The sequence below is a fragment of the Dromiciops gliroides genome, chromosome 3 (assembly GCF_019393635.1).
Source record: "Dromiciops gliroides isolate mDroGli1 chromosome 3, mDroGli1.pri, whole genome shotgun sequence".
NCBI lineage: Eukaryota > Metazoa > Chordata > Mammalia > Microbiotheria > Microbiotheriidae > Dromiciops > Dromiciops gliroides.
This window is the reverse complement of record NC_057863.1, coordinates 265755235-265772029: the sequence shown is the minus strand read 5'-3', so window position 1 is coordinate 265772029 and position 16795 is coordinate 265755235. Positions and strand designations below refer to the sequence as shown.

The following is a 16795-nucleotide window of genomic DNA, read 5'->3' as shown; positions in this document are numbered from 1 at the left end:
TCTGAGGCCAGATTTGAACTCAGGTACTCCTGAATCCAGGGCCGGTGCTTTATCCACTGCACCACCTAGCCACCCCCATGGGAATGCTTTTAAACTGAAAACATAACCTTACAGCAACTATTATTCTTGTTACTGTCCTCTTTATTATAAGGACCTTTCTAAAAAAAAACTTTTATTTTCATTGCTGCTCAAAAAGAAACACAAATTCCTAACACTAAAATGAAATCCAGTGTGAAGTCAAAGCCATGAGAAGTACATTGAGAAACCATAGAATCACAGATTTAGAGTTGTAAGGGACCTTAGTGGCTCTCTAGTCCAACCTCTCCACCACCCATTTTGTAGATAAGGAAAAGGAGACAAGAGAAGTTGTGATTTGCCCAAGGTTACATGGGTAATCCTCAAAAGTTGGATTTTAACCTGGGCCCTTTGACTTCAGAGCCAGTACTCTTGAATTTTGAGACTGTACCATTTAAGAAAAAATAACAATAATAAAAGGGAAAATGAGGAAAGTCTATCTAGTTGTGGCAGAGCAGCTCCCCTAGATAGTTGCTCCTTTACTAAGCTGAAATGGCTTTTCCCTTGAAACCAGGATGTTAGGGAGAATCTTGCTTAAAACCTTCCACTGAGGGCAGCTAGGTGGAGCAGTGGATAAAGCACCAGCTCTGGATTCAGGAGGACCTGAGTTCAAATCTGACCTCAGACACTTGACACTTACGAGCTGTGTGACCCTGGGCAAGTCACTTAACCCTCATGGCCTTGGGAAAAAAGAGAAAGAAAAAAAAAACCTTCCACTGCTCAAGCTTTATAGTAGACTTAAAGCATTCCATAAGTGCAGAAATTATGAACTGTGACCCTTCAGATCAGAAGAACATTGTACTATTATGTTGGAATGTTAGCTCTTTAGCCATTTCTTCAATCATATGAAAGCATATGAAGCTTATACTGAAGTATATACTGAAAGCATATACTTTTTCTTAAGAAATATTTTTGCACATTAATTCATGTGACTTATACAGTTTTACTGAAACTCCCTCATATCAAAAAAGTTGATGTTTCTAAAAAAAATCTGAATATTTATTTCAACCTTAGGGTATTCACTGCTGCATTGGAACATACTAATTTTAATTCTAACCTCTGTTCATTTCTTGTTCTCTTCTAAATCTAAGTAGCCAACAACTTATGCAGATATCTTTCTACACATTTTTTTTTAGTGCTTTTAGTACTTTGGTGCTGCTATTTAAAGTAGCACTAACTGTTGTCAAAGTAGGGCTTTGGGGACCACTGCTAAACATTTTATAGTTCATTTGCATGTAGTCATGCATAATTTCAGGATGATCTTCTGTGGCATGACAGTTGAGTAGTGGTAGTACAGCTTTGCTAACTCCTCACCAAGAGAAGTGTCCTGAGGAAGAGGCTTTCTTTTGGACTATTCCCAGTACAAACTAAAATATCACTTCTTAAACCAGACTTCCTTTTCACTTAAGATCACAATACCGAATGTTATATTCCATCTAGCACATCCTAGGGCATATAACAGTTGAGTAGCCCTTATATGACATCTAATATTCCAGGATGCTCCATTAGATAATTATCCCCCTTTTTCTAGAATATGGGAAGCAAATGCTTGAGGCCTTCTATTCTCCCTTTTTTGGAAGAAAGATTATATAAATATTTTATATTATTTAATAAGGCAGTTGGGGACAATTCAATATTTAAAGAGATGTGTGATCTCATTGATATATCTGTGTTTTTCCATCTTATGTAATTCTTATGTACTTCTTTATTATTTTTATTATTAGTAGTAGTCGTAGTAGCAGCAGCAGCAGCAGCAGCAGCAGCAGCAGCAGCAGCAGCAGCAGCAGCAGCAGCAGTAGTAGTAGTAGTAGTAGTAGTAGTAGTAGTAGTAGTAGTAGTAGTAGAAGATGATATTGTCCACAGAAAATGCATTTAATGTGCTAGGATATTTGCTCTAGCTCTACCAGTATAGGACTTAGTCTGTCCATCCGTTATCCCTCACAGAACTGTGAGACTTTATTAGGTGGTAATCCTTATGCCTTTTTTTGCATATAATTCATCTGTGGAAATATGCTGCTGCAACCTACTTATATTTACCCTTCATCTTTCTATTGCACCTAGGGTTACCTTAATTTTTATTCTCTCAGGAGACTACAACATCCTAGGATGGAATATAACATTGCTGGGAAAACAGGGTTGTTAGAGAGTTGATTTCTTTGTGTTAAGGAAAAGCTAGAAACATTGAAAGTTTTCTTCATGTTCTATTCTGAGTCTGATGTATTGTGAATCTGTGAAGAATTTGTTAATTATGTACAAAATACTGTGATAATAATAATAATATTAATAATAATGACAACTACCATTTGTTTAGCACCTACTATGTACCATGCAATGTGTTAAGTGCTTTACAAATATTATCTCATTAGATACTTTCAACAGCCCTGGGAGATAGATGCTTTTATTATCCTCCAAACAAAAAAATTACCCTTCAATTTGTATTCAGATACCATCAGTTCTCTCTCTGTAGATGGACTGCATTTTTCATAAGATGTTCAGAGTTGCCTTGGATTACTGCATTGCTGAAAATAACCAAGTCATTCACCGCAGATCATCTCACAATATTGCTGTTATTTTATAAACAGTACATTTCACTTTGCATCAGCTCATGCAGGTCCTTTCAGGTCTTTCTGATAGCATCCTGCTCATCATTTTTAATAGTAAACTACATTTATATAGTACTTTAAAGAGAGATTTCCTTACAATAAACCCATGAGGTTGATTATTGCAACCTTATACCTGACAAAGAATTTTCTTCATGATAGCCCAGCAAAGTAGGTACCATGCATTTTGTCATCATCATTCCCAATCAATCCCCCTCATAATCAATTTATCCTTATCTTCATTATTCAATTCTCCTCATCATCAATCAGTCTTCATCTTCCTCCAATATCATCAATCCAGCAATCATCATCACCATTACTCTTGCCTCTGTTTCAAATTTTTTTTTTCAGTTACTATTGTTAACTGTTTCCCTCAACCTATTCCTTCCCCATGATATTTACTTTATTTTAGATCTTCTTTTACCCTATCCCTCCTCAAAACTGTTTTGCTTCTAACTACCCCCTCCCCCACACTGCCCTCCCTTTTTTCACCCCTCTATCCTTATCCCCTTCCCCTACTACTTTCCTGCAGGGTTAGATAGATTATTCCACCCAACGGAGTATGTATGTTATTCCCTCCTTGAGCCAACTCTGATGAGAGTAAGTAAGGTCTTTGAGTCAATTCTGATGAGTGTAAGGCTCATTCACTGCCCCACTCCTCCCCCATCTCTCCCTCCACTCCATAAGCCCTTTCCTGCTTCTTTCATGTGAAATTTCACCCCATTCTACCTCTCCCCTTCCCCCTGCTCCAGTGCAATTCCCTCCCCCCTCAATTTTACTCTAAAGATGTCATCATGGGGCAGCTAAGTGACCATATGTGTGTTTGCCTATATATGTATGTATATATGTTTACACACATATATGTATGTATATATGTGTACACACGTATATGTATGTATATATGTGTACACACACACACACACACATACACACATACCTTGATTCTTCATCAAGATCATAGAAAGCTATATCAAGAAAAGACCTGGGGCAGCTAGGTGGCACAGTGGATAGAGCACCGGCCCTGGAGTCAGGAGTACCTGAGTTCAAATCCGGCCTCAGACACTTAACACTTACTAGCTGTGTGACCCTGGGCAAGTCACTTAACCCCAATTGCGTCACTAAAAAAAAAAAAAAAAGAAAAGACCTTAGGGATGGTCTGATCTAACCATTTCATTTTATTACTGAGGAGTCTGAGACATAGATTAAGTGAATTGTCCAATGTCATAGTTAGTAGCAGAATTGGGACTAGAAACTATATCTCCTGCCTCTTAATTCAGGTTTCAGTAAGTCCATTACTGATTGGAAGTTAATGGCAATCTTGGGTGTCAACTAGAGGAAACATTTCATCTCAAAGTGTTATAGTAAAAGGCAGCATGGTCTAGTGTTTTAAGGACTAGACCGGGAGTCACTAAAATGTGAGTTAAAATGCTGCCTCAACTATATAATCAGCTATGGGACCCTGGCCAAATCATTTAACTTCTCTAGACCTCAATTTCCTCTTTTGTAAAATGAGGGGATTTAAGGTTCCTTCTAACTTTAAATCTATTATCCTATGAAGTTCATGGTTTGTCCAAGATTAATGCTTAACTATTTATATTTCAACTGAAAAGTCCTTTTTCCCAGGGGAAATATCCTATTCTTTCCACACTTCGATAAGTAGGAGATAGCCTGCCTGATATGGCAATGGAGTATGACCATATTGCTTGCATCCCATAAAATGCTTTCAACAGTCCAGGACATGTGTTCTATAATTGGGGAATGTGAAAGTGCTTCATAGCAGCTTAGATTCTTCAGGTTCAGGTCTGTAAAACATGGAACTCTACTCTGCCACCCCCCAAACAAACCCCAAGCAACAACAACAACCCTTCCCCCAAAAATACTAGAGTCATGCAATTAGCCAAATCTTGTATTCCATAGTATGGTTCAGAAATTTGGTGTTCTTCCACTTTAATTTGAATTCTGTTGCTAAGTAAGAACAATCTTTTACATAATCCAGATTTGTAATGTTTTTGTTTTTTTGTTTTATTCTGCTATTGAAGACCTTATGATCTATGTGGGTACACTTATTTTTACAATGGGTTTTTACATAAATTTATTAATGTTTAGCAAAAGATATCATATATATTTATTTTACAAATTGTTTAAATCACTGAAATTATATCCCTGTCATAAAGTTTAAGTTATCTACACCAGTGGTATGAAGTCTTTACATAAATAATTCAAAACCTGTAAATAATTTATATGTTGCAACCTCTGACTTTTTAATGATAGTTTTTATTTTACTTAAAATTAATTTTCATTTTTGGAGGTATGCAGTGGGAAAAAATGCTATGACAAGTTGAAATAATTATGAGTTCACAATATTTACTTTGCTTTCAGATCCTATGTTATGGAGCACAGACCACGTCCGGCAATGGCTAGAATGGGCAGTGAAAGAATATGGTCTTCCAGATGTTGACATCTTGCTGTTCCAGAACATAGATGGGAAGGATCTGTGCAAGATGACCAAAGATGATTTCCAAAGACTCACTCCAAGTTATAATGCTGATATCCTTCTCTCCCATCTTCACTACCTCAGAGAGAGTAAGACAATTTCTTTTAATGGGACAAAACTTCAAAATAAATTAACTATTGACATGGTCTTCCTGATTTACCCCATTTCTTATTTCTGATTTGAGAAGTATCTGCTTGAAACATTATTATCTTGGGTTAGCAAAATGCTATTTATCAACCTGCAATGAGAATATAACACTAATAGTGATAAGATCGTATATTTAAATTTTAAAAAAACATTAAAGGAGATTTAGTATCTACATTTTAGAGATGAGTAACTGAGGCCTAAAGAATTTAAGTGAGTTATCTATGATGACAAAGGTAGTAAGTGACAAAGGCAATCTTTGAATCAAGGTTTTCTGATCTTCTTCTTACTCCCCCCACCCCATCCAATGCTTCCTTTCAGTGGAATTAATTCCATTGCCCCCCAAAATCAAATGTGAATGAAGTTGCTCCTCATCATAGAGGTAAGGATTTAGGGCTAGAAGAGAATTTAGAGATCTAATCCAAACTCCTCATTTTACAGATGAGGAAATAGAGTCCCTTTAGAGATGAAGTGATTTGTCTAGTCACCCTGCTATTAAGTGATAGAACGTGATCTAGAATCTAGGTTTTCTCACTATAGACATTTTTATACTGCGATGCCACCACATAGCTCCAAGTTGACTAAAAATCAGAATACAAGCAATATGTAAGGAAAAGGTTCATATGTGGTTAGAAGGTGTGTATTTTCCCACTCAATAGGTAAATTCTTCCACCAAATTTTGGCCTAAATCTGAAGCACAAATTATTGGCAGAATAAGAAATCATGGAAGTCAGACTTACTTAAATGACAAGTAAAAGAAAGGATATAAAAAGATAAAGAGATTAAGATTTTTAATTTTAAAAGTAGCGAGAAGATTTAAAGGGAGGGAAAACTGACAATGCAGCACCATTATTTCACTATAATTGCTTTCCCTATGATCAGATTTGTTTATTTCTTGAATTAAGATAGTTTTAACATACTAAGAGGGGCAGCTAGGTGGTATAATTGATAAGAACACTGGGCCTGGAGTCAGAAAGACCAGAAAGAGCAGTGTTCAAATATCAGACACTTACTAGCTACATGATCCTGAGTAAGTCACTTTACCTTTGCTTTCATAAAACTAGAAAATGAAGTAGCAAACCACTCCAGTATCCTTATCAAGAAAATCCAACGGACAGTTGGTTCACAGAGCCACAAAGAGATGGACATGAATATATGAATGACCAAACAACAACATACTAACAAGAAATATAAGATGCCCCTGAAACTGACATCCAAATACAAAGAAAAAAATTATTTTTTAAAGATAATTCTCATATTTTTTTTCATTTTGGGATTACTTTTGTTTTGTTTTGTAGCTCCTCTTCCACATTTGACTTCAGATGATGTTGATAAAGCCTTACAAAACTCTCCACGGTTAATGCATGCTAGAAACACAGGTAATACTGGCTTTATTCCCATCTCAAAGATATGTTTTTTTAAGCAAAGGATTCTTGTTAAAAAATGGGAAGAATGCTCTGTCAGTATAACAGAGACAGTTCTTTTGGGGTTATGCTTTTCCTTGATGAATGGAGGCCTGGCTTTTCTCCAATGATAGGAACTTCATAGATAGATAGATTCAGATTATATATGTATATGTTATACACACATATATGTGCATATACTTACATAATACATACATACATATGAATGAAGAAAAAGTCCTTTTAACTTTCTAACTGCCTTCCAGGGCCTGTGAGAGATGGATGGAGGGAGGGGGATGCGATGACAGTCTTGACTGAAAGATTAGTTTAACTAGAAGTACAGAATTATTTTTAGGTCAGAAATCTTGGATAGTGATCAAGGTATTCTCTCTCTCTCTCTCTCTCCTTATTCTATGTGCTTCTATGGGAATGAAAAGCATTTATGAACCATTTTAAATTCACTTTTAGAAATCAGTTACCAGTCCCCTCTTCCCTATGGCCATATCATCTTCATTCTAAAAGGATCATAAGATGGATTAAGCTGGTATTTTATTTTCCCTTTTGACTTCTCTCAACTTCAAATTATATGAATGTGTGAAAGACAATTAAAAAAATTGTGTCATTTTAAAAGTTTTGGTATGTATTGAAAAATTCATCTGACTAAATGCGCAAAATTTTGTTGACACTATTATCTTATATGTCTAAGTCCAACAAAACTCCAATGAAAAAAATTTATATCATGCTTCATGTTAGCTAATCCTTTATCATTCATTTTCTTTGTATGTGTAGTGTTAGAATACATTGTTCTTTTGTGTGTACATACATATGCTTGTATATATACATATAGATATGTACATGTGTATAGCAATGAAATCTAGCAATGAGGTTTCCTGTTAAACTCGATACACTCAATAAGCTATCTAAAACTAAATGGAATCTATGGGAGCTAATAGGCTATAGTAATAGAAATCAACAAGCAAACAATCTTTTTTGTATGAATATGTGCAATAATTTAAATACATATAACACATATATGAATAAATACATACGTCTATTTGTATACGCATACATGTCCTGAAAATGACTTCAATTTGTTTCATGGGTCATTAGTAGTAGTAGTAGTAGTAGGTGACCATGGATCAGCGCCTTGAAGAGCCACAGGCCACAGTGTGGCCGTGCAGTCCGATACGGGAGCCGCAGCTCCTGAGTGACTTATAACCGGTAACTGATGCATCCTGTGTTGTATCTACCTCATGAGGAGTAGCTGGAGTGTCCTCTCCAGGGCGCTGGCCTGGGCGGAGCAATATGGAAAACAAGCTGTTGCCCATGCAGCAGGTTTTCCCTCTCCACAACATTGGTGGATCCAAAGGAGAGGCAGAGCCAATACAGTTTGGCACCAGTGCCACTGCAGGAGTTGCCAGAGGGATGTGATGTCCAACATCCAACTGCCTAAGGGACTCCGACGCCTGATTTTTCCTCAGGGTTAACTCCTGAAGCCTTTCCCATATATGGGTATAGCTGCAAGGCAGCAGAGGTTTAAAATCAGGGTTTCCTTCCCCTAGGCGGGTTGCCTGCCAAGGCTAATGAGCCCCACCTGCCCGAAGCAACTGGTTTTAAGGTGCCAGTAACTCTCCTTCGCCCCTTCTCCTGGTAGTGGAAACAGTTCTTCCACGAGAAGGCCAGGAGTTGGGCTTTGGTTGTCAGAGGCTATTTGAGACACACGCTATTGGAGCACGTTATAGAGAGTGGGAGCTTATCCCCACTCCCACCCCGGCATGACAAACCTCATGGGTTATTAGAATAAAGAAAAAGTCATCATTTAGGGGCTAATTTTTTTTGGATTTGTTTGAATTTTGATTTTTTTCTTTGTTTCCAGGACCCTAAATGCTATGCTTCTGTGGAATGAAAAATAGAAACCTATTAGATAGTGAAATAATATTTTAAGTGTATATATTACTCTTGAGTCTATTAGTGGCTAGAAATTACAAATAAATGAGAAATGGCTTTTTTCTTCCTAAAGAGATAGATATGTGAGGGCCAAAAACATTTCTCTTTTCCATATGGTTTCATAATTTTAAAGTTTTCTTTAAAGGTTTCAAAAGGTGTGACAATTTCAAGTTATCTGTGATTTCATAATTTTGAATATTGCTAGATGTAGAAACTCTTGAAGGAGCTGGCTCTAAAAACCTTTGACAAATAAATTTCTAGCCTGGATGCATTGAATCATAAGTTATTTTGTTTGCTTTGCAGCATGAAGCAAACAGAAGAAAGAGAAAAAATGTCCATATTTGGAATGGAAATTTGAATGAATTTTTAATACCTTTACATAAAACATTTATAATTCTTTCAAAATAATTATCAAGAATATTATATGATGTTTTACAAGTGCTTGCATACTTTGTAAAAGTTTCTACCTTTCCCATTTATTGATAATGGCTATGTCAGGAAATTATAAAGTCAAAACAAAAAGTACTTTGTAAATAAAGTAATGTATGAAAATTTCAGAACTTCTTTCTTTTGGAATCTATTCATGGCTCATGGAGATGTACATTTATCCTTGTATATTGTGGATGTTTAAAGTAGATCTGACCTTGATAATTTTCTTAAAAGAGCATCATATGTTTTATCTTTCCTTTTGTCTATAGGAGGAGCCACTTTTATTTTTCCAAATACTTCAGTATATCCTGAATCCACACAAAGAATTGCATCTAGGTCAGGTATGAAAATTTCAACAGTGTGACCTTTTTATTTATGGTACATATACATGGAGTATATCGTGAATTTGAAATATATATGATGCATATAGTCATGGATAGTCTTAGTCTGCATTTGTTGATTTTTTTCAGACCAAATCTAAGTAACAAATTTCATTCAAAGATCATATAAGACTCAAAAAATTACTTCAAATAACTACTCCGAAGAACAAGAGAAAATTACTTCATTATATGTAGGCTTTAGCAATCTCTTTTAATGAGAGGGGGTGGGAAGAGAGGGGAGGACACGAGAGAGAGAGAGAGAGAGAGAGAGAGAGAGAGAGAGAGAGAGAGAGAGAGAGAGAGAGAGAGAGAGAGAGAGAGGCATTTAGTAAGCAGTTACTATTTTCCAGGTATTGTGTTAAGTACTGGAAACACAAATACAATCAATCAAAATAATAACTGTTCTCTCTGAATAAAGGAAGAACGTAGTTTTCATTCTGGGCAAGAAAAGATGAAAGCTCATCTTTTAGTTACTCACTTCCCAGGGGTGAAACCTAAGGTGAGGTTATGGGATGAGAAAGATTTAGGGAAAGAAAGGATGAAGTCGGGAGCAGGATATGGAGATGACTTGGGCGGGGGGAACCTAATTTCCAAGTCAGTTGATGATTTTTATGTAGTTAACAATATATTAGTTCCTAATTAATTAATATATTGGGAAACAACCAAAAGGAAGTGGATTTAATATCAACAGTGTTTCCATTTATGACTGAAACATAGTATTGTCAGTATAGTATTATAAGGAAGAGTCATAAATTCCCCCCAAATGACTGAACACTAACTTTCTACAACTGGCAACCATTACTCCTATCTCTCCTCTCTTTTGCCAAAAAGAAGACAGCAAATCTCTTTTCCGCATGAGATAATTCAAAATACTTGAAGACAAAGATCACAGCCAGTCTTGTCCTCAACTAGGTCTTCTTCTGTCTAAGCTAAAAATTGCCACTGACTTTAGCCAGTTCTTGTATGACAGGCTCTTGAGGCCCTTCACCATTCTGGTTTCCCCTCTCCTATCTAAAATGTGGTACCTAAAATTGAAGATGGTATTCCAGATACAGTTTGACTTTTTCTCACCTGGTCATACCTTATACATCCCAATGATTCTGAACCCTTGCATGTCATTACCCAAACTCCATTCCCATCTCCTACCTCCTGATTCCTTATTCCAATTCCCCTCAACCCTAACTACCCCAAATTCCAACTAAATTCCACCTCCCTTTTTCCCTGCGCCCCTTTCCATGGTATCCTCTGGAATGCCCATTCCTTAGGCAACAAACTTCCTTTTATTCTAAATCCCCTACTCCTTCTATCGTCTAACAATCACTGAAACCTCATTTTCACTGATGGCACAGTCTATCTAGCCACCCTTTTCAGTACTGGCTGTGCCTTCCTTCATTCCCCTTAGCTTGCTAATTAAGGTAGTAGAGGTTTAGGTCCAGTCATTTCCATTTTTAGATTCTCTCCCTATATCATTCAGTAACCTCTCTTCCTTTAAGGTCCATGCTACTCACATCTTTTGTCGTTGAGTTATTTCAGTCATGTCCATCTTTCTGTGACTCTATCTGGGGCTTTCTTGACACAGATACTGGAGCGGTTTGCCATTTCCTTCTCCAGCTCATTTTACAGATGAGAAACTGAAGCAAATAGGGTTAAGTGACTTGTCCAGGGTCATGCAGCTAATATGTGTTTGAGGCTGGATTTGAACTCAGGTACTCCTAAATCCAAAATTGGTGCTCTATCCATTGTGCCATTTAGCTGCCCACAATTAAATGATTCATGATCTGATGACCTGCCAACTTTGGGACTTTTTATAGGATTTTTTGTTGTTTAGTTATTTCATTTAGATGACCTGCCCAAGGTCACACAGCTAGTAAATATTTGAAGCCAGATTTCAACTCAGGAAGAGGAGTGTTCTTGATTCCAAGCCCAGTGTTCTATCTATTGCACCACCTAGCTGCTTCATATCTACCACCTAATCAAAATCTTGGTAGATGTTGTCCACAGACCTCCAGGTGACTTCTCTTTTTTCCTCAGCTAATTTTTCTCTCCTACTCAACTCTTTACCTAGTAGACTTGAACACACATATTGACTCTCCCTCAAAAACCCTAACCATCCAGTTCCTTAATCTATTCACTTTTCACAAGCTACTGAACCACCCCACCTTAGTCACACACAAATGGTCATATTTTTTATCTTTCCATGACCCATAAGTACACCACCTCTATGTTCAAGAATCCTCCAAACCCTCTATCTGACCATAATCTTTTAGCTTTATGCCCATGTCTCTTTCTTCCCTTACCAAATCATACCATAACCTCCCTTCCAAACTCCCCAGTTTTCTCTTAGACCATCTTCCTTGCACTAGACATTCCACTTTTCCCTACCTTGAAACCTTTATAAACCAATTCAACTCTACGCTATCATCTTTTCTTGATGCCTTGGTCCCCTTATCATATCAGTGATTATGCCCTGCCAAGCCTTAGCCTTGAATCTCTACCACCATTCACCACCTTAGTTCCTATACAGGTGTGGTGGAAAGATAATGAAAATCACAAAACCATTCTGACTGGTTGCGTTATGTTACATAACCTCAACTGGGCCTCACGGCTGCTAGGCAATCCTACTATACAAACCAACCAATCCTGCTATATTTATTAATCCTACTTTATTTACCAACTCATTATCCTAATCTCCATAGGGGCTTTTCTCATACTTCTCTTGTCTCCTGCACCTCTCATCCCCTCTATTGAGAGCCTTTCCTTATATTTTACAGAAAAAATTGAGAGCATTATCGTAAACTCCCTTTTCTCGCTACTTTCTCATCTCATATCACTCAAATACCTTCCGGCACTATTTCCTCTTTCACCTTTGTCTCAAATGAAAAAGTGGCTTTACTTCTTTATCTCCATTCTATCACTTGTCTTCTATCTTTCTCTGTCTACTGGCTGCTTCTCTATTCCTTACAAACATGCTCATGTCTCTCCCAAACCACACCAAACCAAACCAAACCAACCCCAACCCCCCCCCCCCGGCCCAGTCCTCTCATTTGATCCTTCCATCCCTTCTAACTTTTGCCTTTTACTTTTCTGCCCTTTGGGGTTGAACTCCTTGAAAAGGCCACCTATAATAGGAGCATCCATTTTCTCTCCTCTCACTCTCTTCTTTGTTTAATTTAGTATTCTAATTTTTCCAATTACATGTAAAGACAATTTTAAACATTAATTTTTAAAAAATGAGTTCTATATTTTCTCTCTCCTCCCTTCACATCCCTCCTCCCTAACACAGTAAGCAATTTGCTGTAGATTATATATGTGCAATCATGTAAAACACATTTCACATTAGTTATGTTGTGAAAGAAGAATCAAGCCAAAAGGAAAAAAAAACATGAAAAAAATTAAGTGAAAATATTCAGATTCATTAGTTCTTTCTCTGGATGTGGATAGCATTTTTTTTTATCATGAGTCCTTTGGAATTATCTTGGAGCATTGTATCACTGAGAAGAACTAAGTCATTCATAATACAATGTTTCTGATACTGTGTATGATATCCTCCTGGTTCTGCTCACTTTACTCAGTGTGAGTTAATGTAGATCTTTCCAAGTTTTTTTCTGAAATCCACCTGCTCATAATTTCTTATAGCACAATGGTATTCCATTACATTCATATACTATAGCTTGTTTAGTTATTCCCTCAATTTCTAATTCTTTGTCACAACGAAAAGAGCTACTACACATATGTAGGTCCTTTTCCTTTTTAAATGATCTCTTTGGGACACAGACTGAGTATCTGTATTGCTGGATCAAAAGATATGCACAATTTGATTGCCTTTTAGCAACAGTTCCAAATTGTTCTCCAGAATGGCTGGATGAAATCACAATTCCACTAACATTGCATTAGTGTCCCAGTTTTTCAACATCCCCTCTAACATTTATCATTTTCATTTTCTGATAGATGTGAGCTGTCATCTCAGAGTTGTTTTAATTTTAATTTTTCTAATCAGAGATTTACGACATTTCTTCATGTGACTATAGATAGCTTTGATTTCTTCCTCTGAAAACTGCCTGTTCATATCATTTAACCATTTATCATTTGAGAAATGACTTGTATTCTTATAAATTTTATTCAATTCTCTATATATTTGAGACATGAAGACTTTCTCAGAGAACCTTGCTATAAAGATTATTTCCAATTTCTTAGTTGAATTGGTTTTGTTTGTGTAAAACCTTTTTAATTAAAAAATTACCTATTTTACATTTTGTAATATTCTCTATGTCTTGTTTGGTCATAAGTTCTCCCTTCTTCATGGATTTGACAGGTAAACTATTTCTTATTCTCATTATCACACTTTATATTTAAATCCTGTACCGATTTTGATCTTATATATATAGTGTAAGATGTTGGTCTATACCTAGTTTCTGCCACACTGTTTTCCAGTTTCCCAGCTGTTTTTGTCAAATAGTGAGTTCTTATCCCAGAAGCTGGGGTCATTGAATTTATCAAATAATAGGTTGCTATGGTCATTTACTACAATGTATCATATACCTAATCTATTTCGCTGATCCACTACTATTTCTTAGGCCATAATAGATAGATCTGATGATTACCACTTTACAATGTAGTTCAATATCTGGTATGGCTAGGCCATACCTTTGGATTTTTCATTAATTTTCCCAATATTCTTGACCTTTTGTTGTTCCATATGAATTTTATGATTTTTTATAGCTTTATAGAGTAATTTTTTGGTAGTTTGATTGATATGGCACTGAACAAGTAAATTGATTTAAGCAGATTTGTCACTTTTATTATACTGGCTCAGCCTACCCATGAGCAATTGATATTTTTCTAATTGTTTACGTCTGACTTTATTCTGTGAAAAGTGTTTTGCAATTGTGTTTATATAGTTCCTGGGTTTCCCTTGACAGATAGACTTCCAAGTATTTTATATTATTTGTGATGATTTTAAATGGAATTTCTGTTTCCATCTCTTGCTGCTGGACTTTGTAGTAATATATAGAAATGCTGCTGACTTATGGAAGTTTATTTTGTATCCTGCAGTTTTGATACAATTAAAAGGTAAACTAGGATATTCTCAGTAGGAATTCACTACTGGGAGTGCTGTTAACTTATTAAAATTTTCTTGAAAATGACTGGGAATTATACAAGAAAAGTTATTAAGCAAGCCATACCTTTTGATCCAGAGATTTGTATTTCAAAAGGGAATCATTTAAAGCAAAAACACCAACCAAACAAACAAAACAATAAAAAACCATCATATGTAAAAATAACTAGAGAGTTATTATTTGCATGTGAGTGGCTTAATGAAGTGCAAATAATAATAATTTTGTCTCCTCTTTGCCAATAATATAGCTTTAATTCTTCTTTCTTTTCTTATTTCTATTGCTATGATTTCTAAAACTATATCAAATAATAAAGTTTAGGGGCATCCTGCTTTTAATTTTTTTGTATTGTTAAAATTTTAATTTTTCCATTGCAGACAATGCTACATTTTGAATAAGTGAGATTTGTAATGGGGTGGGGTGGGAGATAGGGAAGCCTATATATTTGCAATGAAGTGTCTGCTTTGTTAAAACAAAATATAATAAAATTTAAAAATATATATATGGCCTAATTTAATTATATTGTCATTCTTTGAACTTTTCTATATAAGGTTTCCTCAAAACCAGGAATTTCAGACATTTGATTGCACTTTCTCTTTTTTGAAAGTTATCCTTCATGCATTTTTGTCATATTTCAAAATTTGCCGTATTTTGATAATTTTTTTCAACAAGCAATCATTTTTTCTCCTTCTTACACCCCTACACCTGAAAAAAAGAAAAAAATTGTAACTAAATGCATAGTCAGGCAAAATTAATTCCAAGATAATGATGTTTTAAAAATTGTTCCTCATTACATATAGTTAATCAACTCTCTGTCAGGAGATAGATTGAATTTTTCATCATCTACTCTCTGTAAACATACATTGGTCATTGCATTGGTCACAGTTATTAAGTCCTTTAAAGTTAGCAGTATTTTTGCTATTTAATTATTCTTTCAATCAAATGTAATAAAATTCTACAAAGGTGAAGCTAATAAATATAGTAGATTTTGACATTAGCTTTTTTAGATAGTCTCCAATGAAGTATTAAAATAAATGGATGCAACTTCTAATGCATAATAGACATTGAAGTTTTCCTGGTGGAATAGAACTTTATGGATTAAGAGAATGCAATTGAGCACTAAGACTCTGGGGAAAAGTCTATGAACAACTATAACAATGTGAGCAGTAAGAGTTCAGGGCCTTTGCTTTCAGTTTTGGAAAGAGGTAGACAGAAAGGAATTCTGATATAGAAAGCAGCAGATCAGAATGGAAGGAGCACTGACACTTTGTAAAGGATTAAGATAGTTTCTTGGATATCTTGAAGCTGCCATGCTTCAGTATTCCACTCCTAAGTGAAACCTAAGAGTTTAAATGTAAGGTTTCAGGAAACCACAGTTGTAGTAGTACTTTGTATGGAATAGACTAAATAAATTAAAATAATTGAGGAGTGAACTTCACATTGTTTTTAGTTTTCCAGAACCCATAATTTATACACACAGCCATGATTTGGAGAGAATTGGTCTATTAATTGTTATTTAATGACAGATCCTAGAATGGTCAAAAGACTATTAAAAAGCATTCTTTGATATTAATTCTAATTATGCCATCTATATTAATTTAAACATTTAATATTATACCACTCAAATTAACTTAAAGTTTTGTTCTTTTTTAAAACAGAACCAAACCAAACAATAATATGATTTATTTGGAAAAAACTTAAGTTCTATAGTAATCTCAAAAAAAAATGGAGGAAAATTTGCATAAAGAGGGCTTCACATTACCAGACATCACACTATGTTATAAAGCAATAGTTATCTAAAATATTTGGTACTCATTTTAAAAAAATCAAAGGAGAGAGAAAAAAATCAAAGGAGATGAGCAATGAGACACACTAGAAAAACAAGGAATGAAAGCAATAGACAAGTGTTTCATAAGCCAATTAACATAAATTACTGGGGAAAGGCCTCACTTTTTATAACAACTGATAGAAATAAGTGTGGTGAAAATTGAAACCAATATATATATATATATATATAACACAATAATTTCAAAATGGAAAAATGACAATGATATAAGAAATTGCATTATTTTAAAAAATAGAAGACAAGAAAAAGTAACTTTCACAACTTTAGATAGAGGGAGAATTCTATTTTTAAAATTTATTATTTATTCATTTTTAACATTTATTTTTTTAATTTAGGTTCTGAATTTTTTCTCCTTTCGACTCC

General features: G+C 35.2%; 1 protein-coding gene across 2 annotated transcripts in view; it reads left to right on the top strand.

Annotated features, from left to right (window-relative positions):
• The window catches only part of ERG (ETS transcription factor ERG), a 292844-nt gene that overhangs the window by 261293 nt on the left and 14756 nt on the right, over positions 1–16795 (top strand). For both annotated transcript variants that reach the window (XM_043993060.1, XM_043993059.1), the window contains exons 4-6: positions 5055–5258; positions 6612–6692; positions 9362–9433. In XM_043993060.1, coding sequence (XP_043848995.1) covers positions 5055–5258; positions 6612–6692; positions 9362–9433 — 357 coding nt within the window. The remainder of the gene's footprint in view (positions 1–5054; positions 5259–6611; positions 6693–9361; positions 9434–16795) is intronic.